General features: G+C 41.7%; 2 protein-coding genes across 5 annotated transcripts in view; both read right to left on the minus strand.

Annotated features, from left to right (window-relative positions):
• The window catches only part of LOC124151641 (ankyrin repeat and IBR domain-containing protein 1-like), a 36,237-nt gene extending 30,898 nt beyond the window's left edge, over positions 1-5,339 (minus strand). For all 4 annotated transcript variants that reach the window (XM_046524236.2, XM_046524223.2, XM_046524231.2 and 1 more), the window contains exons 1-2: positions 5,226-5,339; positions 767-978 (exon numbers count right to left, since the gene is read on the minus strand). In XM_046524236.2, coding sequence (XP_046380192.1) covers positions 767-954 — 188 coding nt within the window. In that variant the 5' untranslated portion in view covers positions 955-978; positions 5,226-5,339. The remainder of the gene's footprint in view (positions 1-766; positions 979-5,225) is intronic.
• Positions 5,340-16,726: 11,387 nt separating this feature from the next.
• LOC124152578 (microfibril-associated glycoprotein 4-like) lies at positions 16,727-24,021 on the minus strand. The gene is made up of 4 exons (XM_046525546.2): positions 23,992-24,021; positions 22,883-22,985; positions 19,961-20,273; positions 16,727-17,081 (listed from the first exon to the last, which is right to left on the minus strand). Exons 1-4 carry the CDS (start codon positions 24,019-24,021, stop codon positions 16,727-16,729), a joined length of 801 nt encoding a protein of 266 aa, XP_046381502.2.
• Positions 24,022-27,075: the final 3,054 nt, after the last annotated feature.

The raw sequence follows: 27,075 nt of genomic DNA on the forward strand, positions 1-27,075 counted from the left end.
AATGTGAAAAAAACACCTGATTGACATGTAAGGCGAGGGGATGCGTGACAGCAACACCAATCACACCCCTCATCCTCTCCAGATCTGCAGTGGTCATATTATTTAGACAAATTCCTCCTAAGTGACCCCCCCCCCCCCCCCCCCCTCAAACCCCCCCCCCCTACAATGGCTTGTTGTTTAATGCCACACTCAGCAATATTCCAGCCATATGATGAAAGTCTGTAAATAATCAAGTCTGGATCAGACAATCCAGTTATTGACATCGATCCATGCAATTGGGATACAAAAATATGCAATCAAGATAGTCATTGAGCCTGGCCACCTGATTCATTTAATCACCTATTCTGACCAGCATAGTTTGCCTGTCACCTATATTCTATGGGTCTACCATAAATAATAGGTCCCTAATGAAGTAAAATTAACATAATGGGATCAATAACCTCAATCAATGGCACACATCACTCAAGAGGATTCATCAGATCTGAATCATCAAATGCATTACCATATTTTCTTTCATTTGTTTGTATAATGCTGCACTAAATGACAACGGTCTGTTAAGAATCGAGTCAGACAATCCAGTGATTGACATTATGAGCATCTATCTACGCAATTGGGATATGATGACATGCATAAACCTGATCAGTAAGCCTGACCACCTGATTCCGTTAGCCGCCTCTTACGACAATCATGGATTGCTGAAGAACAATTCTAAGCCGGATCTTCACTCGTTTTCTTTCATTAAAAAAAAGCTGTATATAGGGGTTACCTTAGTAATCCCTTCATGCCATGCCGGGCAGCGTAGTGCAATGGAGTCTCATGCTGGTGGGAGTCTCCATAGGAACAGTTGGGGTCGAGAGCCTTGCGCAGGTCACTGTTGTTCCCATACAGCTGCAAGGCCATCACCTCGTCCCCATTCTGGAGATGCTTGCGGAACTTGGAAGATGCGCTCCCCATCCTCCTGAGTCCCGTGCATGCAGTCTGTGGAACAACAGAGATGGAACATAGTAAACAGTGTTAGTGTTGGGGTCCTCAAGGTTTTCTTAATCATAAACCGTTCATGTTAAAGGGCTATTACAAAGATCCCTTTATTCTCATTCCTAAGTTCATTTACTTTAATTCTTAATTTCCTTACTCTGACAGTAAAAAACTGTGCTTCAGACTGTCAGCGGTATAGGGCATTGTGCATGTTGACCAAAGAAAAATTAAACAATAGGAGTCTCCTTGGTCGAGTTTCAATCCACAAAGTACTTGTAATGTACACAGGGCCTCTTATTTTTATTAGCTGGTTTACAAAAATAACCAACCTAAAATTCAATGTAGGCATCTTCCCAAGGCAAAGGATTTAACTGACTTTACAAGTACAGTTTCGACCCTTGCCGAACTAGGCTGGAATTTCTGGGCTCAATTATAGCCCCACCAGTGGCAATTGCGAGTTATGTATGTTCCATGTCCCCCCTACAGACCAATCAGATTTAACCTCTCATATCACTTGCATTTTCTTCAAATAAATTGGCGGCACCCAATCAAGACCATCTCATCGATATTCAAGATCTTTATTGTAATAAAACAGGTTTTACCTCGCGAAGTGCATCATGTCACTTAAACACCTTGATTAAAAACATAAACAGATTTGGAAGATATGTGTCGACGCCCAGAAGTTCGACTGCAAAACAATACCAAAACTTTGATTTGACTAGTTTTTTGTGAGAATAACAGTGTTTCATTTCACCTAATTGTAAAACAGAGTCAGACAAAAAAATGCAGTTTCTTCCTAATTTCAGGGATCTTTTGTCTATGGGACTTGTAAACCACCACCCCCCAAAGAAAATAGGGGGTATTTAGTAGATATTTATCATAAAGACATGACACTCTTTATTGTTTGTAATGACGTTTCAGCTACTTCTTGCCCCTTCATCACTTGAGTACTGAGTAATCAAACTGAGCTAATATACATGCTGATATTTTCACACAGAAATATACAAAGTTAACAATATGATTATTAGGGCTGTTATGTATTCGGTGAATCGAACCGTAACCATTTATAAAGTGAATTGGTTATTCATGGCCACTAGAATCGATAATTTATGAATATGCTATCTTGTATATTTACATATCCTGTACCTAAAAATATCCATAACAACATATAAAATGCATAGATTTCTGTCAATGACAACACTCTAATAATATTTAATTTGACAGTATTGTTGTCACTGGTCATTGTCGCAATTGAGCAGATACTAGTACCTGGATAAGTGCAGCATATAAATGTATAATTTATTAATAATTAACAAACCATGTCAAATAGTTTATGATGTTACTGTTTCACTGAATATAATAAATAATACATAAACTGCTGACTTGTTATTGTAATTGTAAATTAATATTCGTATTCGTTACCCTATAATCGTGATATGAATCGTATTTGCCTCACTGTATTCGTTGCAGCCCTAATGATTATGAAGCCAATGGGATTAACTGAAGAGATGCCAATTAAGCAAAGTGAAAGCATAGTGAAGGGGCGAAATGAGATAACAAAGAGGTGAGGTGAAGTGAAATGGGGTTTAACATCACCTCCAAGATTATTGCACTTATATAGTGATGTGCATGTGTGTGTGTGGCTGCGTGTACTTCTACTAGTCCGGTTTAATGCTGATTTTATAGTGCTATCCCAATGAGGTACCATGCCACAGTTTAATATGAATACCCCATTCAGACACAGTATACTGATTCCGAGCCGACCAGTTCTTGTTTTTGCACCTTAATGCCGAGTGCCAGCCAGGGTAACAGCAAGTACCATCTTTTAACGTCTTTTGGTATGACACGGCAGGGGATCAAACCCCGGACCTTCCGCTCTCCGGGCAACGCTCTACCACTAGACCACGGAGGCGGTCAAGATAAGAAAGAGATGGCTGGTTTAACAATATCACAAGATAATCAAGATGACCATTTGCCGGTATGATTTGTTATAGCACAGTACAGTACATGATGATGGGTAGGATGATGCCTTGGTCTGTTAATGGCTGGCTAGTTACCTTATTTTCCAGTCATTGATGTTGGGTATTGAGAATTTTGCTGTGTTGCCAGGAAATATTGTGGCCAGGATTGTTGATGAGGTCTTCCGAAAGGGAATTTGGGTTTGAAGTCATGTGACTTAAAGAGAAACCTGTGCCAAGATCTGCTTGTATCCTGTCTATATCTAGATGCCGTGGTTAGAGCCATATGTGAAATTCAATCTCATTAAAATGAAATCAGCTATTCCGATATGATACCTCTCAAAATTAAGATCTGAGGACACCTCCATAGAAGGTCATGTCAGGTGAACTTGATTGCCCAATCTAAGTCTACGTGGGTTCTAAGCCAATCAGCCGTCAGCTTTCTAAAATGATTTGGCTTCATTCTTTTACCATTCGATTCAGAAATTTTGATCAGTACAAATGCAAACCCACAAAGAAAACAAATATTTCGTTGAAAGGTCCTCCCGTTTGCAAAGCTACAGATATGCTACGTATTTGCGTACAACACCCAAAACAAATATTCAAAACCCAATTACTTTCATTTAACTTGCTTACAGAAATGCATGCATAAAATGAAAAACTGAAATGTATAAAAACAGCATGTGTAAATACCCAATGAAGCTTTTTCAGCATGCGTATAATGGGGCTAATTTCCAAAACACAATAACAAGCTAATTTACTTTCCGGGTCAAGACTATAGTTAGAACCCTTATATACATCTAAAACATTATTTTATTTTAAATCTGAAAATGTAAACTCATTTTGGGAAAAACCCAATAGAATGATGAATAGATGAGTGAAAAAATATTGGTTACCTAATGTAAAATGTAAAAACCCAATTAAAATAGAAACCTTTAATCATTCTCAGACAACACTAAGGCTACTGTTCTGATAATAAAAATAAAGGTGAGATATTTTGGAAGCCATCTTCTGATTAATACTGATAAGATAACACAGGTATTATGTATTGCTGTACCGGCAGTATACACTAAAGCTATCTCACTAAGCCAAAGCTTCTAAAATTCAAATGGGATTGGAATATAGAAGGCCAGCATCCCTTCTGTCTGGGTCAATCATTAAGCAAATTGAACTTTACCCATCAAACATGTTAACTACAAATAATAAACATTGTTTTAACAACATTGTACTAATAATAATATGGCAAAGAAAGGCGATACAATCGCCACTGGTAACTCTGACTTTGATCTAAAATATAACAAATCACTCACAAATACAACAACTCAGTTTGTTGTTGTGCTTTTGTATAAACATGATCAGATATTGATGTAGCGGTATGTCACGTTTCAGTCGAGCATAAGGTGCAATTCATCAATCCTCGTGTAAGCATGAGATAAAATCAGTTGATTAACACCTGACATTTATCATGTTCATGGTGATTTCCAGAAGTTAAGCAGGGTTAGAACTAAACTCAAAAGCTTTAGTAGCCCGGGTGAAGATCAGATGTCTGTGTAATGTTAAAACAATGGAGAAATTTGTACAAGCCCGCAGGAATTTGTACTAGCCCAGGGCTGGCGGGCTCCTGTTTAGTTCTAACCCGGTTTAGTGATGCCTTTTTGTGCCATCTGGTACCACATCTGGCCTTAAAACATACACCATATATACAATATAGACTGAGGACACTGTACCAAACCATTACAACATATGGACCATTGGCTTATTGAAGTAAATCTGTCCACTTTCTGACATATTTTCTCAGAACCACACTCAGACATTTGGTGACTAAACCAATTTGGAATGCATACAAAAATAAACACATACACAACAAATAGGACTAGGCCCAGACAGACAGGGGTACTTGGAGATTTTTCCATTTCTGCATTCCGATTTATGAAAATCTCTTTCAAATGCAGATGGCATTCTAGAATTGATTTTATTTAAATGCCTGGATAAAAATAAACACGGCATTAATACTCGTGTCCCAGTCATATCTGACTGAGTCACGAAGTAAACAGACAACATTTCGACGGGTGTGGGTGTTACCAGACAAAACACCAGTCTATTGTCAGCCGTGAGTCTCTCAAGCATGTCGGTCGCAGTCTATAGTTTGGCTTTGTTTATGTCGGAATCGAGAACAAAATACGTCAGCGACAAGTGGATTTTTTTTCTCCGTGACCTCCGAATATGTCGGAATTCTCGACATATTGAAGTTGTTATTCATCGAATGTTCTGTTTATGTTTAGATCACGTTACCTGGACGTAAGGGACACAGCCCTGGTCGACAAAATCACACCACACACCAAAACACAGTCATGCTAGACTCCATGATATATTGTTCCGCTTCATCGCGCACCTGACGGAAGTAGTTCGACGGAAATGTACGGAAGTAGCCGAAGTACATTTGCGTGTAAGATAGAGCATAAACTTGACAGCTGTATTTCGTATTCAACACTCTTAGTTAAATGTTACCTTTCCAACTTACGTCTTTTATCCACAATTTCACATTCAATACACACATGAGCGCCAAATGTGTTTTGAGCAATAATATGCTCTTAATGCATAATTAGTTTTCTTGAAAGACGAACGCACAATTATTAATGTACACGTTTGCACGCAAAAAAAATTAGAATTACAAGCATCAATCTGAATAAAACGTCTCGGACATTTAAGTCAATAAACTCCTCATTGGAAACTAAATATATCATTATCTAATGAAACATATTTATATGTTCAATAATCATATTTGGAAGCGTCCGTAAAATCTACCATATTTGAAGGTAGTGTCTCAGTCAGGACTCCGTCCAAGTTTTGCTTCATGGAGTGAGGAGGGGGGTGAGGGGTGGGGTGTGGGGGGGGGGGTGGGGGGGGGGGGGTGTGTGTGTGTGGGGGGGGGGTCTGTTTTGTCGTTTCACGCCGCACTTAGCAATAATACAGCTATATGACGGCAGTCTGTAAGTAATTAAGTCTGGGCCAGACAATCCAGTGATTTATATCATAAGCATCGATCCACGCAATTGGGATACGATTACATACAATCAACCAAGTATTATAGTCTTACCCGGAATCCCATAGGGTTTAAGGGCGCATTCTCCAATCTTCCAGTGATATCATGACGTACGTATTCAGCTCTACGGACAATGATGACTGTAGATCGTAGGATCGCGTACCAGTGTGTTACAGAACAACTTCGCATGTCGTACATCCCACTATTGTGAGTTCCATATAGAGAATCTCACCGAGTGTCTTATCAACGAGTGTTGATATATTTGATATCAAAAGACACTCGAGTGAGATTTTAGTTATCATCCAACATCATTCTTCCTTTTTTCAGTTTGTAAACAGTAATAAGCAGTGTCTTAAGTGTAAAAAGAACTGGGGCGCGTTGCAAAGCGCCAATCGCTTGTAAGCGATGTACAGCAGTTCGCCTTACAACAGTGCGCTAACTTTCAGCCGCTTGCAAGCGAAACAATCGCTGACTGAGGTCGCTTCGTTCTCAAACCAAAATGGCGGCTTACTTTGACAGCGGAACAAGGAATTCTTGACTGGATCAACTAGAAAATGAGCAAAGGTAGCTAACACCCCATCATCCTCAGTCTGCTCCACATCTTCAAAGTAGTCATAAATTTCATCAGCTCGTCATCGAGCCTCTTCTATTACGTTCTTCTTTACGCAGATGGTCAGGCTCGCTGACATGGTTGATGCATGTCATCGTATCCCAATTACGTGGATAGATGCTCATGATGTCAACCACTGGATTGTCTGGTCCATACTCGATTATTTACAAACCGCCGTCATATAGCTGGAAGATTGCTGAGTGCGGCGTTAAACAACAAACACACAAACGTCAAGGCAACCAAGCGGTATAGTTGTACCGCCATTTTGGAAGAGTGCGCAAGCGCTTCGAACTGTTGCAGACCCCGGGTTGAGCGATGAATTTGCTTTCTCTAAGCGATTCGTGGCTTGCAACGCGCCCCTGCTTACAGCTTCAGTAGCAGAGTCACTACTGATGTCTTTTGATTGTGACGTAATAGTAACAATGACGTCACAATGGTCTGGAAAGCATTGTGATGCAATTTCATTACAGCGATATCTACAATGTAGATATCGCTTGATCTCACCCAAGCGATATCTCCTGTGGGAGCCAGTTTTGTATTATAAATCCCATTCTTGTGTGTTCAATATCAGTCACACGTGTCCTATATCCCATTCTTGTGCGTTCCATATCAGTCACACATGTCCTAAATCCCACTCTTGTGTGTTCCATATCAGTCACACGTGTCCTATATCCCATTCTTGTGTGTTCCATATCAGTCACACGTGTCCTATATCCCATTATTGTGTGTTCCATATCAGTCACACGTGTCCTATATCCCATTCTTGTGCGTTCCATATCAGTTACACGTATCCCCTATCCCATTCTTGTGTGTTCCATATCGGTCACATATGTCCTATATCCCATTCTTGTGTGTTCCATATCAGTCACACGTGTCCTATATCCCATTCTTGTGTGTTCCATATCAGTCACACGTATCCCATATCCCATTCTTGTGTGTTACATATCAGTCACACGTGTCCCATATCCCATTCTCGTGCGTTCCATATCAGTCACACGTGCACGACAAGACGAAGGTTGTTTTCGCTTTTAAATAACTTCAATACTGAATTTCTCAGACATATTCAGATAACAGTGACAGTTTTGATTTCGCATTTCCCTTGCTTGAAACGGCAATAAAATACTTATTTATTTCATGACAAATAGTATACACAAATTATAAGAATTCATTACAATAACACTTTGAAGGAATGCAATGTCCACCACATCTAGAGATGTATAGAAGGATTTCTAAATATATACCAACAACATAGTATGACCATTTTAATATTCAAACCCCGTGGGGATCCCCAAAACGCCTATGCATGTCGTAAGACGCGACCTAATGGACGGGGTGGTCAGATAGTGAGTGAGTGAGTTGGGTTTAACGCCGCTTTTAACAGTATTCCAGTCATATCACGGCGTGTCAGCTTAATGTGGGAGGAAAGGCCGAAGTGATGCAGGTCTAAGACGTTTACCACTTCGGTGAAACCCACGAGCACGGGTATGGTGCTGACAAACCTAGAAACATAATTGGGGTGAACCGGGATTCGAACCCAGGTGGTCAGATAGGATCACTTGGTTGCGTGCCACCTTTCCCTGACGGCGTGGATTGTTGCTTACAATGTCAGTTACTGGTTTGCCAGCTCAAGTCACGATTGTGTGTGCGTGCGTGCGTGCGTGCGTGCGTGCGTGCGTGCGTGCGCGTGTGTGTGTGTGTGTGTGTGTGTGTGTGCCTATTAGGTCAATTAAGACCAATGCTATACTGAACCACAAAAGAAACGTCACACCGAGTAACATTGCATGAAAAGTTGTCATTCAAATATCTGGATAGTTTTTGTCAAAGTTTCTAAAATTACCTTGTCCGGAAAAATGAAATTTGATGATAAAAAACAAAGCAGATGACAATAAAACCGATCGCCAAAACGCATCACGGCAACGGCCAAGGTAACCCGATGCACGTAAGTTCCGTGCAAATTGAAATGCGTTCCCCCATTTCTTGCCCTATATCCACCCAGATCGGATAACATTCATTCGTTATTGAATTGCTACCACATGCCAAGATTGACAAGAAATAAGCGACACCAAGCCCTTGGACGATTGCAAGCTGGACAAACCGCCCGGCAAGTAGCCAATGCATTTCAAGTCCACGTAAGGACCATATACAGGCTCCAGCAACGGTACCAGACCACCAACACTACAGATCACCGACCACGTAGTGGAAGACCAAGGGTCACCACCCGATGTCAGGATCGTCAGATTGTGCGACAGCATCTTCAAGATCGCTTTGTTACTGCTGCGGAAACTGCTCGACAGACCATTGGGACACACCAGCGACACATTAGTGCGGACACCGTGCGTCGACAATTGATGGGCAGACACCTCCACTGTCACAGGCCACACCGAGGACCCATTCTGACACCGCGTCATCGCCGGGACCGTCTTCAGCTGGGCAACCAGCATTGGCGCCACCAGCAGTGGAGAAGAGTCCTCTTCTCCGACGAGAGCCGTTACTGTATCTCAAAAGCAGATGGCAGAGAGAGAGAGTCTGGCGACGCCGTGGGGAACGTTATTTGGATGCTTGTGTTGTTGAAAGAGACTCGTGGGGTGGTCCGAGCATCAGGGTGTGGGGTGGAATTGGTCTTGCACAGAGGGTCGGCCCTGTGGTCTTCCAGAACATCGGTCCAGGGAGAGGCAATGGTGTCACAGCAGCTCGGTACATTGATCAAGTCTTGAGACAACACGCCATACCTCATTTGGCACGTCGCCGCAACCAGTTTCAGCATGATAACGCCCGTGCCCACACTGTAAGAGCAACAAAAGACTTCCTCCAGCAGAATGGCATCAGAACCATGCAGTGGCCTGCCCCCAGTCCCAATTTAAATCCCACTGAGCACCTGTGGGACGAGATTCAAAGACGGCTGAATGACGTCCGACCAAGGCCGACAACTGCAGCTGAACTGCGTCAGGCGTTCCTCAGAGTGTGAGCTCAAGTGCCTATGGCCTTCATCAACTGCCTCATCCATTCCATGTATTGACGTTGCACGGCAGTCATCAATGCACATGGCGGACACACGAGATACTGACTTGTGATGCCTTTTTCTCAGAGACTAGTGTTGTGTTTCACTTTAAGAACATTTGCCACTTTAATTTCAACCTTGATTATCAGTTTTGCCAAGTTTCATCTTTTTAATATGTCTCAAAATATGTTTACAGTGTTTGGACAAATAAGGATTCTCATATATCTATCCATGGTGACGTTTCTTTTGCGGTTCAGTATATTTATTACATTGAGTTTGGATTAACAATTTATGTAAGTATTTAATGCCGATCTTTATACGTTAGCTTCTTTTTAAATATGTTAGAGCGAGAGTTTTCTTATATATACTAACACGCAAAAGAAACGCAAGTGGTTTTAAACAAATAGGTAACAAACACGGAACAATAAATTGATACGAGTTTTAGCATGTAGTGAAGCCTGACGGTGTTATAAATATTTCTGGTTGCATTTTGGAAGCCCCGAATAAAAACGCAACATAAAAAACGAATCGCCAAAACGCACCATTTCAATGAATATGTGGGTATCATGCACCCATTTCGAAAATGCACGATCTGTCACGAACTGTAGTGGGTATAAAATTGTGGCCGATTCTTGGACCTATCACTCCTTGGTCAACAATGCCACGCCTAACTCAAATTCAGAGAAACCAGGCTGTCGGACGTTTGGAAGCTGGAGAGTCTGTCCAAGATGTTGCCCGTCATTTCAACGTTAACAAAACCACAATTCACCGTCTCCTGCATCGACACAATGCTACACAGACCACAGATGAACTTCCTCGGAGCGGTCGTCCTAGGGTCACCACACCTCGACAAGATCGGCAGATTACCTGTCAACACCAGCGACATCCGTTCCTAACTACAAGTGAAAGTGCTCGACAGACCATAGGAACACATAACCGACACATTAGCCGGGACACTGTGATCCGACGTCTCTGTTCCAACAACCTCAGATGTCGCCGACCAGCACGCCGTCCTGTTCTCCAACCACGGCAACGACAAGCACGACTTCAGTGGGCACAGGGTCATCGCAATTGGCGTCATCGTGGTGGAGGCGTGTCATCTTCTCTCTTGAAAGTCGCTTTTGTGTCTCCCATGCAGACGGAAGAGTCAGAATTTGGCGGCGTCGAGGTGATCGTTTCGCTGACAGAAACGACTTAGCGTCATGATATGCGCAGGGATTTGACTTAATGCGAGACTTGGACCCATGTGCTTTCTGAATGTTGGTCAAGGTCGGGGACACGGCGTCACTGCTCAGCGGTATATCGACCAAGTGATCAGACCCCACGTTGTTCCATTTTTAGCACAACATCAACAACACATTTTCCAGCAGGACAACGCTCGTCCCCATGTTGCCAGAGCTACCCTGGCCTTTCTGCAACAACACAACATCCGTGTCCTACCGTGGCCAGCCCTCAGCCCTGATCTGAACCCCATCGAACACTTGTGGGATGAGGTTCAAAGGCGTCTGCACAATGTGCACCCAGTCCCTACAACTGCCGATGAACTACGCACAGCTGCTCTGGATGTGTGCAGGAGGATCCCTAGGGCCTTCACAAATCGTCTGATCCACTCAATGTACAGGAGATGTGTGGCAGTGATCAATGCTAATGGTGGTCACACCAGGTATTGACTGACATTTTGGGTATTGGCCCGAAACTGTGTAAGCCCTTAACATTTGAAAACAACAATTATGTCATCTGCCTTTTAATTAATTAAACAGTCTTCAGTCAAATTTTTGTCAATCTTGCCCTATTAGTATTTCTTGTCTTTACTGTTGAAAATAAATAACATGTATACTGCATACTCGACTTGCGTTTCTTTTGCGTGTGAGTATATATTTGGGTGTATGATTTGGGGTAAACCAACCATCATATTATTGTATCAATGTTTATTGACACATGGATGTTATAAGCAACATGTGTTTTTCGTTCATTTCTCTTGCTAATATGATGAAGGTGTTGAGTAGGATCTGGCAAAGCTCAGAGGTATGTTTCTGGGGACAAAAGGCCGCATTGTTTTATAGATTTTATAATAGCAAGGGTAGTGTATTATATAAAGGATATTCTCTCATGTTTCTCTCATCGAGTGACGGGGAAAAGGATATATTTTGAGGAGTGGCGTATATACTTTTTGTGTATTTTTTTACCGGAAAATTAAATTATTTCTTCACAAATGTAAAACCTTGAAACGTAAATTCTACCTACCTAACACACATGGACGGTTCACCAACCCTTGTATTTGCGACTTAAAAAGCAGTTTCGTGTTTGCAAAATTTTAAAATGTATCAACAAAATATCAAAATATATTTAGGGTCACGAAAATTATGTATCATACATTCAGATATGATTATATACAAAAACAACTTTAAGCAAAAATATTCTCGAAAACTACGAGACCGTTGTTGGAAGCACAGGAACTCGTTGTTGATACGTAAAAAATAAATAAACCACCTATATGTAATTCTCTACTTGCAATAACGTGTTCATGGGTTTCACCGAAGTGGTAAACGTCTAAGACCTGCATCACTTCGGGCTTTCCTCACACATTAAGCTGACACGCCGTGATATAACTGGAATACCGTTAAAAGCGGCGTTAAACCCAACTCACTCACTCACTTAATGACACATCCTTCACGAACCCCCCCAAGATAACAAGTTAATACGTGATATCACTTGTAAGGTCAAGGGCACATGCACACATTCAAACGTGTCAAGAGCTTCCAAGTAAAATCTCCTTAACGCGTCACGTGTAATCCGTCAGGTGATATCACGTGCATCACAACACGTTCGAACCGGTCTGGTAATTCCTTGGGAAAGAGCTCCCAAGGAAAATCTCAGGCCAGGTGTTATCCAACACAATTACAACCATGGGCAATGACCGAACATGTTTATAGTACCACGACACCTTTCAGGCCAGGACAACACCCACATCGCTAATGCTACAAAGGAAACTATATATGGCAAAGTGAGTAGGAAGAAGCTACAACTCAAGTCAATTGAGACCACTACAAACAGCGGTCGCACAATCTGTCAGAACTACCGACCACGTCATGATACATCTATCATTGCAACAGCTGACTATACCCTCCAACAGGCAGCGTATGGTAAGATCTGGGTGGACACCAGAGGAAGACGCCACAATTAAACAAGAGTCGCGGGTCTCCCTCGTGTACCTGAAATCGATACGAATGCTTTTGGATAAACATCCATTGCTTCTGTGGCTTAATAGGATACAGACTATATCAGTATGAAACTAGGAGAGGAACTCCAAATGAATCATTGGACTTTGCAGTTATATGAACATGAAATCACACCAACACCTACTGAAGAAACAATGCGTGCATTGCTTAAAGCGATGCTGATCATTCAGGGTATTGACACCCTCACACGAAGAATCATATCAGACAATAGATCCCACCACCCTCGCTCTTCCCCCAAGTCAAATTAAAAACATCACATTTTTAAAAGTAATCCCATATATGATATACAACGGACAAATGTATCAGAGAAGGTAATTTTTAATCATTTATGTCCAAAGAAGGATTTTAATTAACGGTGGTAACCATAATTTGTTCCAAGCACCTACTGTATTCGGTAATAACTTCAACAGTTTAAATCATAAGTCCCAAGCACGAGAATCTGATGGCACACAAGTTCAGTAGCGTGTATGGCCACCATGTGCGTTGACAACTGCCACACGCCTCCGCATGGACCCTGTGATGCTTGTGAATACATGATTGGGAAGACGACGCCATTGTTGCTGCAAAATGGTGCCAAGATCTTGCAAATTCTGTGGTTGGTTCTGGAGAGTGCGCAGACTTCTGCCAAAAGCATCCCAGACGTGTACGATAGGATTGAGGTCGGGAGACCTTGTCGGCAAGACCATGACGTTGACTCCCGCATTCTGAAGGAAATTCCTTGTCAAAATTGATGTGTGGGGTCTGGCATTGTCGTGTTGGAAGATCAAACCGGGTCCATGTGCTGCCATAAAAGGCAGAGGTTCTGGTGCGAGTACCTGGTCGCGGTGAGCAGCAGCGTTGAGGTTGCCACGGATGACAAGAAGCCTGGAACGTGCATTGCCACAGAAAGCACCCCACACCATGACACTTCCGCCTCGAAATCTGTCAACTTCCTGTGCACAACACTGGGCGTAACGTTCATGACGGCGCCTTCACACCCTTGCCCTACCATCAGCAAATCGAAGATTAAATCGGGATTCATCACTGAGGACGACTCAATTCCAATTCCTCTGAGTCCATCGTAAGTGTCGCTGTGCCCACGATTGACGTTGACGTCTGTGTAATTGAGTCAGAATCGGTCCGCATTCGTGCTTGAAGGTGAGCAGTTCTCAGACGGTTTCGAACAGTTTGCGCACTCAGTCTACCCCTAAACAGTTCATTTCTGGTTGATGTAGCCGTCAAAAATCGGTTACGGAGGTGACGTAAGACAATCTGACGATCCTCTGCATGTGACGTCACACGTGGTCGACCTGGCCGAGGGCGATCAGCGGTGGTACCCGTTTGCTGTAGACGCGTCTGTAAATCATAAACAGTCCGTCGACTACAACCCACCGTCCTTGCGACTTCAGCTACGGACGTTCCCGTCTGCAACATGCCGATGGCACGTTCACGTTGCACATTTGAAAGGCGTGGCATGACAAATGGCCGTAAAGACTTTTGTTTTCTTGTGTTTTTCTTTTTTTGTTAATGACTGCTAACAAGTATGGCTGAAAACAAGTGCGGTATTATGGCCACGTGACCAGTTGCACGTGAAAAAAACACTTTTGCCACTATAGTGCTGTGCACATGATTTTGATCTATTCACCTGCACAAAAACGGGTGTTATCTGAAGACAATACATGGCTATTACTGTTTAAATACAAAATAAGGGCCCACAATGATAACTGGTCAAAATGTTAAAATTTTAGGATTGTGAAGTTTTTAATTTGGTTCAGTGTATTTAGAATTTAAAACAAAAACACAACACTGATTATAACTTCATGTAACAGCAATTGTGACGTCATGCGACAGTCATTTTGACGTCATTTCACCCGCTGGATGCCGAGCCTTTTCGCTAAGATCTGAAAGGTGAACGTTGTGCTCACGCGACACTGGACCTACATCCGGCTATGAAATTACGCAGATATGTAGCATATTAAATTCAGTGGGAAACCAACAAACAACAAAGAAATGGTATACAATTAACCATTGTATTCTAAAAATAACTAGGTTTACAAATCAATTCAAATTACTGCACAGAAATTACGATGACAGTACACAATAGAGTGGCAGTACAAAATTCAGGGCAGGACAATTACAATGGCAGTATAAAGTATGATGGCAGTGGTCATTAGGTTCCCCTAGCAGCAACAGTGCTCAAGCTTAAAAAAAGGCCTAGGCTGAATAAACAATGAGTTAAAACAATGATCTTCACACATCAGCTGGTCTTGATGTAATGTGAGATGAGAGAGGCATGCCTTTGCCCACTTATAATATAGTCTAAATACCTTCAAAAAACTTTCACATCATTTTGGATTAGTCTGTAGCTGTTCTACAAGATTCCAGACCGCGTTGGATTTCAAAAGCATCTAAATATCGTAACTTCCACACCACTGCTTATATTCGACAATACTACATTGTTGACAACTAACATTTGTCACAACCCAATGCTATCCCACTGAATCTCAGAAGAAACAAAGTAATACAATTACAACATTGTTTAACAATACATTACACTGCCGTATAACATTTTAAACTATTATGTTTATTAAGATGATGTACATTTCTGTGAAACTAGTGGGAAATAAAACATGAAAAAAGAAAAACGAAACTCCCCATACCACTAATGCACTCGAGTTCTTGACACGTAACATAAGACAAGAGACAGGTGCACGGATGCAACAAAGGCTCAGTTGACTACAGCAAAACATACCGTAGTTTTTAATTCTTGGGGGACTGATACATCAAGTAGCAACAAAACTTTCACCCATGAGGCAACAAATATGAAACGCCAACGTCAGAGAATAATCAGTCTCGAGTAGTGCTATTGTTTTGTGAAGTTGCGATCCTAGTTGGATATAGTTCATACAAACATTATATTTTAAATAAAGGTGGTTGGCAGCATGATGGTCGTTTATTTTCATTTGATGTTTTCCTATTTTTACAGCATACTCAGACATTTTAAATTCTCAAACTATCAACGCTAAAAAGACAACATATACATTCATTTTACAAACCTCCAGAATTGTACCTAAAGTGCTTTATTTGATTATGATGGGTATTAGTTTTTATAGCTTGGGTGATTCTCAACCCTTCATATTCATGTTTTACGTCTAAAACCCAACTTCCGTAAAGGAAAAATCATGAGAATCAACAGATCCGACCTAAACCATGTTATGGTTGATATATCATTTCGCTAAAGATTTGCATAACGACCTTTGGTTGCGTCAGTTTTACTTCCACAAAAAGCACGTTCAGAAAGGCCAGTGAATTCCTGGACGAGATTCAACTGGAATAACAAAAACGTGACGTTACATTTCTAAAGAGTTAATCACTTTTTAACGAATTCTGAACAATTTGTATATTTGTACCCCCCTTTCTTTTTTACGGCCAGAAGAGGGTTGGACGAGCTACCAGACGAACCACGCTCACGTTTAGGTTCGATGATATTAACATCAACAAATATTGATGGTTTTGACTTAATGTGGGTCCTTTAATAGACCTTCATAAATGGAAGGCCAAGTAAGAAAATCGGCGAGTAAAAGGCGGTGAATATAACATGAATGGTCACTGAAATCAGAGATGACAAGGTGTTCACCACACATTATGCCTTCCTTGTTCTCATCACTATAAACATGTTCGGTCGGTTAGGTTTTATTTGTTTTCTGGTCTTATATTATTAATAATGATAACCATTCTAGTGGCACTGGGTTAAACACTATTTCCGTAATACCATTTCACTAGGAGCAGTTAACGAAACAATTATAAAGGCAATATTATCAAGAAAATATTTTAAAAAACACGGATGTTTCGTGAGATCTTCACGCAGAGAGGTATTGAATTGGATATTTTGATATATCGGAGATTTGGGAGACATTTTTTGGCTCATGTCGGTATGAGAAACAATTTAACTTGTAATAGTGAGTAGTTAGGAATTCCTGGGTACCAAAACGTTTCATTAGGGACGTTGAACAGGTACCCGTCATTTGGCCGAGTTAGCGGACCTGTAGGGTTGCAGTCCCCACACGCCGTGAACCACCACGCCCCCTGGTGGACAGCGGCGCAGTTCCTTCCGGGGTCGTCGTCGTTGTCGACGTCAAAGGTGCTGAACTTCTTCCCCTTCATGGGCGTCAAGCAGTCCCCAATATCATGCGGAGGAGCTGTTTCCCAGTTGTAAGCGAAACTCATGACATAGCCCGTGGATTCGGCCCCAACCGTGAACATACTGTAGGTACGTTGTCTGTAACATATTGCAATGGTATGTGTTCAATGTATGCGTATTAAGCCATGGCCTGAGGCCAGGAATTGTTAACAGTATTTTAACATACATGGTAAAGGGTGTTACCTTGTCTAATTATTATTATTATTATTAATGCATATTATGATATAAAAAAACATTATTGTACCAAAATTAACTGTTAATTTATTAGATATCAACATTTTTAGTAACAAGTTTTGTTCTACTAATCACTATGGCTACAGACGAACATTGACCAATCAGAATTCAGGGGCAGTATTTTGCCCGGTCATTCAACATGGCCGCGCCCATGCTGCAATGTGTTTGTCACATTTTACATATTGAAAACGAACCTCTATCTGCAGTTACTGGTGTCTCTTTGGATAGAATATGTGAATGTATGGATATATGTATAGACCTGGATGGGTTAGAGAGGCAAAAAGCAAGACAATTTGAAGAAAAACGCTCGGAACATAGTTGGTGTCATCGGGGCTCCTATCAGCTGTTCAATGATAAGAACCGAATATAACAATTTTAAGGCCTCAGACGGAAGGAGAAGGGGTTTTCGTGATGTTATGATGTATTACCAATTGAAACTTCCACCGCACTTTTATATCCCAGTTTTGTGCACACACCACTAGTTCAAGATGGTCAATACATGTTTTTCCACAGGAATTCATTCTTTGCCGCAAAACAAAATGTTACAAGTTAGAAAGACTAGCCACTTGTTAAATACAAGCTGAAAAACTGCTAGAAGCAGCTAGAGAAGGAAGATGAAAATAGTCTTAATTCTGCCTCTTACTATCCTGAGTATAGTAAAGGAAGTATGACGTAACAATTTCACAGACTGACCATGTGGGATCGAACGTAAGTCTTTTTTATGTAAGGCCTTTATTATGGACACTGACCAGAAATGGGAACACTAACTCATCTTCCCGAGGCAAGTGAGTTAGCTGAATATAAAAGTCCAGTTTCTACACTTGCCGACTAGGCTGCAATTATGGAGTTACATTTTGGCTGGACTAACGAGTCTATGCATAGTCCAATCAAAATCGCGAAACGAACTAGACATCCGGTTCGTAAACAACACGGATTTCAACGTACAGATTTCGGTGGACTGTAGGATTTGCACAGCATGTCTACCGCCAACTGGGTTTCGACAGATATTTTGCAAATTCTTTCATGTTTTTATTCAAGGTGCTCAAGTGATTTGATGCACTTTGCGGGGTAAAACCCTTTTTATTACAATAGAGATCATCGTGATTATCGATCAGACCGTCTTCAACTGGGCGCCGCCATTTTGTTCGAAGTAAATGCAAGTGATATGAGCGATGGAATCTGAATGGTCAGTAGGAGGAACATAGAAGGGACATAACTCGTAATAGCCACTGGTGGCGCTACGACCGAGTCTGGAAATTCCTACATAAAAATAATTACATCAACAGAAGTACGATAACCATTGGCTATCACTGCGTTCTCATTGGACAATATGTGCAATGCATAATATACACTTTCAATTTGAATGAACATGAAGAAATTGACTTTACTTGATTGACATTTATGCTTAGAATGCGTACATTATACTGATTTATTTATAAGGATAGGCGTCGCTGGGCATTCTAGATTCTAGTTTGGAACATACGAGAATACGTACATTATACTGATTTATAAGGATAGGCGTTGCTGGGAATCCTAGTTTGGAACACAAGAGAATACGTACATTATACTGACCCGGCAAGTAGCCAATGCACGTAAGGACCATATACAGGCTCCAGCAACGGTACCAGGCCACCAACACTACAGATAATCGACCACATTGTGGAAGACCAAGGGTCTCCACCCGACGTCAGGATCGTCAGATCGCTTTCAAGATCGCTTTGTTACTGCTGCGGAAACTGCTATTTAGTGCGGACACCGTGCCTCGACGATTGACGAGCAGACACCTCCACTGTCACAGGCCACACCGAGGACCCATTCTGACACCACGTCATCGCCGTGACCCTCTTCAGTGGGAAACACAGCACCAGCATTGGCGCCACCAGCAGTGGAGAAGATTCCTCTTCTCAGACGAGAGCCGTTACTGTCTCAACATCAGATGGCAGAGAGAGAGTCTGGCGACGCCGTGGGGAACGTTATTCGGATGCTTGTGTTGTTGAGAGAGACTCGTGGGTGGTCCGAGCATCATGGTGTGGGGTGGAATTGGTCTTGCACAGAGGGTCGGCCCTGTGGTCTTCCAGAACATCGGTCCATGGAGAGGCAATGGTGTCACAGCAGCTCGGTACATTGATCAAGTCTTGAGACCACACGCCATACCTCATTTGGCACGTCGCCGCAACCAGGAGTTTCAGCATGATAACGCCCGAGCCCACACTGTGAGAGCAACAAAAGACTTCCTCCAGCAGAATGGCACCAGAACCAAGCAGTGGCCTGCCCTCAGTCCCGATTTAAAACCTGTGGGACGAGATTCAAAGACGGCTGAATGACGTCCGACCAAGGCCGACAACTGCAGCTGAACTGCGTCAGGCGTTCCTCAGAGTCTGGGCTCAAGTGCCTATGGCCTTCATCAACCGCCTCATCCATTCCATGTATTGACGTTGCACGGCAGTCATCAATGCACATGGCGGACACACGAAATACTGACTTGTGATGCCATTTTCTCAGAGACTAATGTTGTGTTTCACTAAAAGATCATTTGACACTTTAATTTCAACCTTGATGATCTGTTTTGCAAAGTTTCATCTTTCTAATATGTATCAAAGTATGTTTACAGTGTTTGGACAAATAAGGTTTCTCATATTTCTATCCAAGGTTCCTTTTTTTTGCGGTTCAGTATAGTATGGATAGTACCGCTGAACACCAGGAAATATGTACATTATACTGACCGGTAAAGATAGATGTTACTTGGCATCTTAGTGTGGACTTCCGCTATCAGATTTTGACTGCGCGAGTTGGTCAAATAGTGCACGTTGTCCAGCCCCAACCAGAACTCCTCATCCAAATCTCCGAAACCTCCCTTGTAGGCTGCCCAGTCTCTGTAGAAGTCCAGCGTCCCTGGACTGCGCGCCATGATGTATGTCCTGGTGTCCCATGGGTTTTCTTCACAGAACACCAGGAAAGGCTTCGGAGACCCATAGGGGTGGATCATGGCAACGTGGTCGGGGGGTAGAAATCCCCACTCCGTACCCTCAGCACAATCTGGATTAAAGAGGTTATGGGTGAGTGGTTGAATTAAAGAGGTTATGGGTGAGTGGTTGAATTAAAGAGGTTATGGGTGAGTGGTTAAATTAAAGAGGTTATGGGTGAGTGGTTGAATTAAAGAGGTTATGGGTGAGTGGTTGAATTAAAGAGGTTATGGGTGAGTGGTTGAATTAAAGAGGTTATGGGTGAGTGGTTGAATTAAAGAGGTTATGGGTGAGTGGTTGAATTAAAGAGGTTATGGGTGAGTGGTTGAATTAAAGAGGTTATGGGTGAGTGGTTGAATTAAAGAGGTTATGGGTGAGTGGTTGAATCAGGAGACAAACATGCTTTTCAAGTGGGACATGCTTACTTTTTTTTTCAGTAATCAATCATACAATTTTCCTTTTGCCCCAAATGGCATCTCTTTCGTCGGATAATCGAGGATAGCTGTTCTCTGGCGTAGACGTTTTATATTTAGTGTAGAGCTTGGGTACATATAGATTTAGCCGCCCTTACTTGAATTTCGAACCGAATGCCCTATTGTGATTTGAAACCTCTGATTGACCAATCAGGTATTTTCCAATGTTTTCCAATAGTCGTCTAAGGCTCAGCAATTCGCTGTGCAGAGTAGCGTCCCTTGGGTACGCCAGAAACCTATGATTGGAATATCACTTCAGTTATAACTCACTCACCAACTCACTCACTTCGTAACCTACCAATCCACGTGTACAATAATGCGACAATCATATAAGTGTGTGCTAAAACCTCATTGGTTGTGAAACGTGATTTACGGTTAATATTCTTGATTATACATTGAACATTTGTTGAACATTAAACATTTGTTTTGTATGTGTCGATAAGCTGATCACTACATTGGATCCCTGGGTATCGAGACCGTTTCTGTGGTGTAGTGGATGTAGAGCGTCTGCCTGAAGAGCGAAAGGTCGGTGGTTCGATACCCGATCTAGACATAACAAAATACGTTAAATGATGGTACATGTTGTTGTCCCGCCTGGAGTCGGTATGCTGTGTCAGAGTACCCATTATAAACTGCGGCATGTTATATCAGTGGGCTAGCTCTATAAAAAAACAGCATCATTTCTGACTTAATGGCTGGTTGTTTTATAAACCCTCCTGATAACTGTTTATTCTTGATAAGAGTGAATGCTGTTCTTATCTTGATTACTGTGGCCTGTAAAATATCTAATCTGGACCAGGGACACCAGTGGTTGACAGCATGAGCAACGATCTAGGCCATTGGAAACATAGGTTACAAGATGGTACGTGTTACCCTGTCCGTTGTTGAGGGAGGGGGGGGTTAATGAATGGTGGAACAAAGTATCAAATAAACAAATAAATTGCACTACGGTAAGTTCATTCTCTCTCTAGAACATTACATACTCAGCGGGGTTCAAGGGGAGGGGGTGTGAGTAAAATCACACCTTATGAAGTTTATATAATAAAATACGGGGTGTAAAGAAGGGCAGAAGTCCAGCATTTCACATATTGTGCTTTAAACAGTAAACTTCAGATGCCATTTGTATTCAGTTTTGAAAAATTGTCCTGAACGCCTGCAAATAGATATGTAGCTCTATTTGTCACCTCGTTTAGTAACAAATGACCCATGGATCAAGACATTGGGACTTTCCTTAAGTTTTTCATCATCATCTGACCTTCCTCGCAGTCCGACAATTGTTTTTATCGAACCACGTTTTTATGTTTATTTTGTGTACCCCTGTGTCTCATATTGTGCATTATCTCGTTTATTGTGTTTATTTATGTGTTTTACATATGCATAACGTTCTGACTGATGCCGATTATGTCAGACAACACCAGAAATGATCCCGAGTAAAAGCACAATGGTGATGACCGACCTGTGAATGACTGAGTGTCATATTGCTAGTTCAGTAAGTATTTCCCAAGAGAGAGTACATTCCCTTATTACAGACACTTTGGCAATGAAGAAACTATCCGCTAATAGGGTTCCCAAAGTTCTGACATTTGATCAAAAACGCACCAGGCACATCATGTCACGTGATAATCTAGCTGTTTGAAGCTGATCCTGAAAGGTTCTTGCTATGATTTGCGACAATGGAAGAAACTTGGGTTCACCACTTCCAGACTATCCCAAACAACAATCAAACCAATGTAAGCATTTGACATCACCGCCACTAAAGATGTTGTCATCATGGTGGACTATCTCCCCAAAGGCCAGGCAATAAACGGAGCATATTATGCTGCATTAGTGGGGCAATTACGGGAAGACTAAGAGACTTAAGAAGCTGTGAAATGGTATGCTCCTTTAGCACCCACCCCATATTCTCCTGATCTGGCTCCTTCAGACTTCCATCTTTTCCCAAACATGAAGAAAGCTATAGGCAGAAACTATTTCGATTATGGTTGATGCATGTCATCGTATTCCAATTGTGTGAATCGATGCTCATGATGTCAGTCACGGGATTGTCTGGTTCAGACTCGATTATTTACAGACCGCCGCCATATAGCTGGAATATTGCTGAGTGCGGCGTTAAACAACAAACAAAAACAAATCGTAACTTGAATATTGGCCTGAAACGTTAAACATCAAAACGTAAACAAAAAACCTTCAAGGTGAATATTTATCTAACCTAGCATCAGTCTTTCACAGCGAAGTCCAACATAGCCACCAAAGCACGTGCAGTTTCCGCTTCCGGGAACACGAACACCTCCGTTCTGACAAGGCGAGTTGAGCTGAAACGATAATAGGCAAGTCTTGGAGAGCACGGAGCTGACAAATCACGAATCCAAGTCAGGCCCAATCTGGGATAAGAACCTAAGATCATAGTTTACGCCGAAGGGACGCAACTGCGATATGCCGCGCCTAACATGGATGTGTCTTTGAATAGGCATGAATATATAACCTGAATTAGAAACGTCAATGGTTCCGGGGTATTGATATTTGTTTTTCTCTGTCAAAATCTAAAGGAAATACCGGGGTGACCAAATAAGACAAATTGCCGTCGGGAAAAACCCGGGAAAAAATATATTTAAATAATATACAAACATTTAATATTTTTATAGGGTATATTTCTTAATTTGTGTGTCTAAACTAAACAAACGCCACGATGTAGAAAAAACAACATTGGATTTGCTGTAAATACAAGGGAATACCTCGAGGAATAAATATTGTCAGTAACCTTGGGAACGCCGTTAGTTCAAAAGGAAAGTCTTTATAGATATTTGCACTCCTGGCAAGTTTGTCTGAAGTCATTTTATCACACTACAATTGTTTGTTTACTTATAGTTGACGATGTTTGTTGATGTAGAGGTTAACGATTACTGTAAGTGCAGTGAGACAATGTGGCTTACAGGAAATTACAAACAACGTCAAGCTTTTGACCACACTCCGCTGTAGTAATGACTTAACACTACACACAGAGAGGATCTGGACCGGAAATGGCCACTAGATGGAGCCGAGTCTGCCTTCAAAGTGCGACTCTGCACCTGGGTATGGTGCCCATGTTCTGCCTATGTCATCAATACATGTAAAACTTAGACCTGTGTAATTAGACCTATCATTAACTGCTAAATTGGCACACACAATAACATTTGAACTAGCAGACCAACAAACGATCATTTTAGGGATGTAAGTCAAATTTGCTGGCACTGCTATTCAGTCGACGTAGTTTCCCTTTTACAAACCTCATGGATCAGATAGTTAAATATTGCTGGCGACAGTGCCGATAGCCGTACTTACATTATCGAACATGCGGTATGTAGTCGTCATGTATTGGTCACATGTTTGCGACTGCTGGGTCCTGTTGAATAAGGTGCACGTGAAAGGTGCATCACGTGACAATCGGAGAGATTCACACTGAGCATGCGTAGAACAAGCAACTGCGCACTGAATACGCGTGTTAACCTGCGTCTCCGCTATCTGGAAGTCCGAGTACTTAGATGCTAAGATACACTGGAAAACCTCCCCGAAAGTGGCTGTCTCGATAGATCCGTGGCAGCTTCTCGCCAGAACACTCACAGCTAGGATCACCAGGAACATGTCTGCAAAATGAGAGTGTGGTTTAGGTTTAACAGTATTTCAGTTAAATCACGGCGTGTCAGCTTAATGTGGAAGTAAAGCAGAATAATTGATTAAACCCTTTCCATAACCATAAAAATATCTGTCCATTTTGCGATTCCGACTTTATAATGAGCTTGTGTTTATAAATCACCGTCAAATAGTGATGGTGCCAGGTGTTCGCCTAAAGGTGAGCGTATCCTGCCCCACAACCGTCACAAACACATGCAAGTCAAGTCAACTGTAATAACACGGGAAGATTGGTACATGTCAAAATAGGGCATTGCATTAGACATTTCGGTCGCTGATGCGTTTTCAGATTTACCCACATCATGTCTACCAAAACTCTTTTTGAAACTTCGTGTCGTTACCGTTCTTTAACCACCTCCACAAAGTGACGTAGTACGTGACGTCTACCCGCAAGTGACGAAGTTCGTGGCATTTACCGCATTTGACGTCGTTCGTGACGTTTACCACCAGCTGACGTAGTTCGTGACGTTTATATGTCAGAAAGACAAACTGCAATCAGGGAGAATCTGATATTTGAATTCCTAACCAGCGTATCCTGGTACGTCGAAGGGACACAACTCCGTATAGAGAGATTTGGCGGCCTAGGTCGTTCGAGATGATAAGAGATGGGGCACAGTTTCTTGAAGTGTGAATGTACCTATATCAGAGCGACAAGAGGGCGCTTCAGGGCCTTTTACGGTCTCGTTAGCGTCTTATCTACGGCCCAGGACCAGGACCCGTGAAGATCCGGGGTAGAATAGGTCTTAAGCAACCCATGCTTGCCGTAAAAGGCGACTATGCTTGTCGTAAGAGGCGACTAAAGGGATCGGGTGGTCTGACTCGCTGACTTCGTTGATGCATGTCATCGTATCCCAATTGCGTAGATCGATGCTCATGATGTCAATCACTGGATTGTCTGGTCCAGACTCGATTATTTACAGACCGCAGTCATATAGCTGGAATATTGGTGAGTGCAGTGTTAAACCATAAATAAACAAACTTGCCACGTGCGGATGGGATACCTATCTGAAAACACAATATCCCGCCAGCTTCCAACACCGTTCTGGATACAAGATGTGTCCAGATATATGACTGACAACTTCTGGATATTCGTGTGTGCAGTGACATACATATATTGTAAGGCATGTTACTTATTGCCGGAGCAATTTATTTGACCATTTGTGATTTAGAAACCTAAAACTGTTTATTGCAATACATTTTTCATTTGTTAATTACTCATTGATTTTGTGTGGTCATTTAAATGCTGATTTCACAATTTAGTTCTGTACGTATCGATTTCTTGGTTAATCTTTGCGTTTCAATTTGGAAACCACATCACAACAATAACCTTGGCAAAGGTGTAACAATGAAACTGATAGCCGTGCCTGTAGACGCTCAACGATGTTGATACAGATAATTTTCACGAACTTTCAAAACTCGCCTCTAACATAATTGAATATATCCAGAATCATAATAAAAGGAGTTCAATAAACGGCGAACAACTGGGCTCCTTTTGGACACCTCGTCTAGAATATTAAAATTGCGTTTCTAGTTTGATGAAACATAGGAGTGTATCTTTATTTCTCAAATTTGAAACATTCAAACATGAATCTTTCGTCATATCGCTTTATCGTCTCATATTATCACTGTGTCGTCTCGTGTTATCGCTTGTCTGCCCAAAACACGAGAACGCGAGTTTTGGCCCACGTCTCGCGTTCTCGCGATCTCGCATTCTCGTGTTTTCCTACAAATTGATCCGTGAGAATTTTGTTTTAATGAATATGCTAGCCGTGTATGCTGATTGCCTCATGGAGAAACTCACTGACCTGTGAATATTTCTTTAATTGACGGTGTTGCATTTGGGCATATTTCGCTCGATTCCAAATGTCGAGATCGCTAGAATGTCCAATATATTATTCCATATTCAGTCGTTTACATCTCCACTAGATATCTGTCCATTTACTTTATTCTGATAACGAAATACAAATATGTTTATGTTGAATTTCATCACCCAGTGACTGAAAATGATAGGATTAAAGGACAACCAAAGTCAATATATATTTTTTTTATTTTTGGCTTCTAATCCTAGCATAGTTAATCTATTGTGATGTTTTTAAGCCCTTTTGAACTTCTTAATAATGGTCACTCAATCTGTGAAATAAATGGACAGATTTTTCAGTAAATTTGTCAAATGAAATATTTAAGCATTTTGTAAACTGCCTAAGTGAATCACATTTTATACAATGACTGATTTTATACATTGGCATATTAACATACATAAGACTCAGTACTCACACTTTTGAATAAAGAAAGTTTTCAGTCTCACTAACCGTCGTTCGTTGCTGTAACAGCCCCGCCAAAAGTACACCAAGCGACGAAACTGAAGGTAAATGTTTCTGAAGATACTATATGTATAAGGAGTAACACGCTAAAACCTACCTCGTCACCTTTTCGTGTATATCTCGCACCCCCGCTTAGACGTGCGCTCGATATCGTTTTGCCCTGACGATTATCAACACAGTGGGTATTTTTCTCCATATAATTTATGCTGATCTTGTCTCACGCATATATTTTAAAATACGAAATATACTACTTCCGGTTCTTTAGGTTCCCAATCCCATTTTTACTCTTGTTGAATATTTTGTGTGACCAATGGCCAAACAACAAACCTAAAGCCAGAGACAACATGGTAACCGTCAAGGACTGGCGTATATTCCAAAACACATTAATTTGAAGCTATTGCCGCCAGCAGTAATA

This window comes from Haliotis rufescens, unplaced genomic scaffold, assembly GCF_023055435.1.
Source record: "Haliotis rufescens isolate VD_foot unplaced genomic scaffold, xgHalRufe1.0.p SCAF_4, whole genome shotgun sequence".
Lineage (NCBI taxonomy): Eukaryota > Metazoa > Mollusca > Gastropoda > Lepetellida > Haliotidae > Haliotis > Haliotis rufescens.

Excerpts from the sequence above, each read along its gene's own strand:
- LOC124152578 (XM_046525546.2), bottom strand. The coding sequence starts at position 24,021 with ATGACGACTACATACCGCATGTTCGATAAT. Across the intron at positions 20,274-22,882 it reads CTGTGAAAGACTGATGCTAG|ATTGTGCTGAGGGTACGGAG; the intron begins GTTAGATAAATA and ends TCTTTAATCCAG. Across the intron at positions 17,082-19,960 it reads AGTAACATCTATCTTTACCG|ACAACGTACCTACAGTATGT; the intron begins GTCAGTATAATG and ends AATATGTTACAG.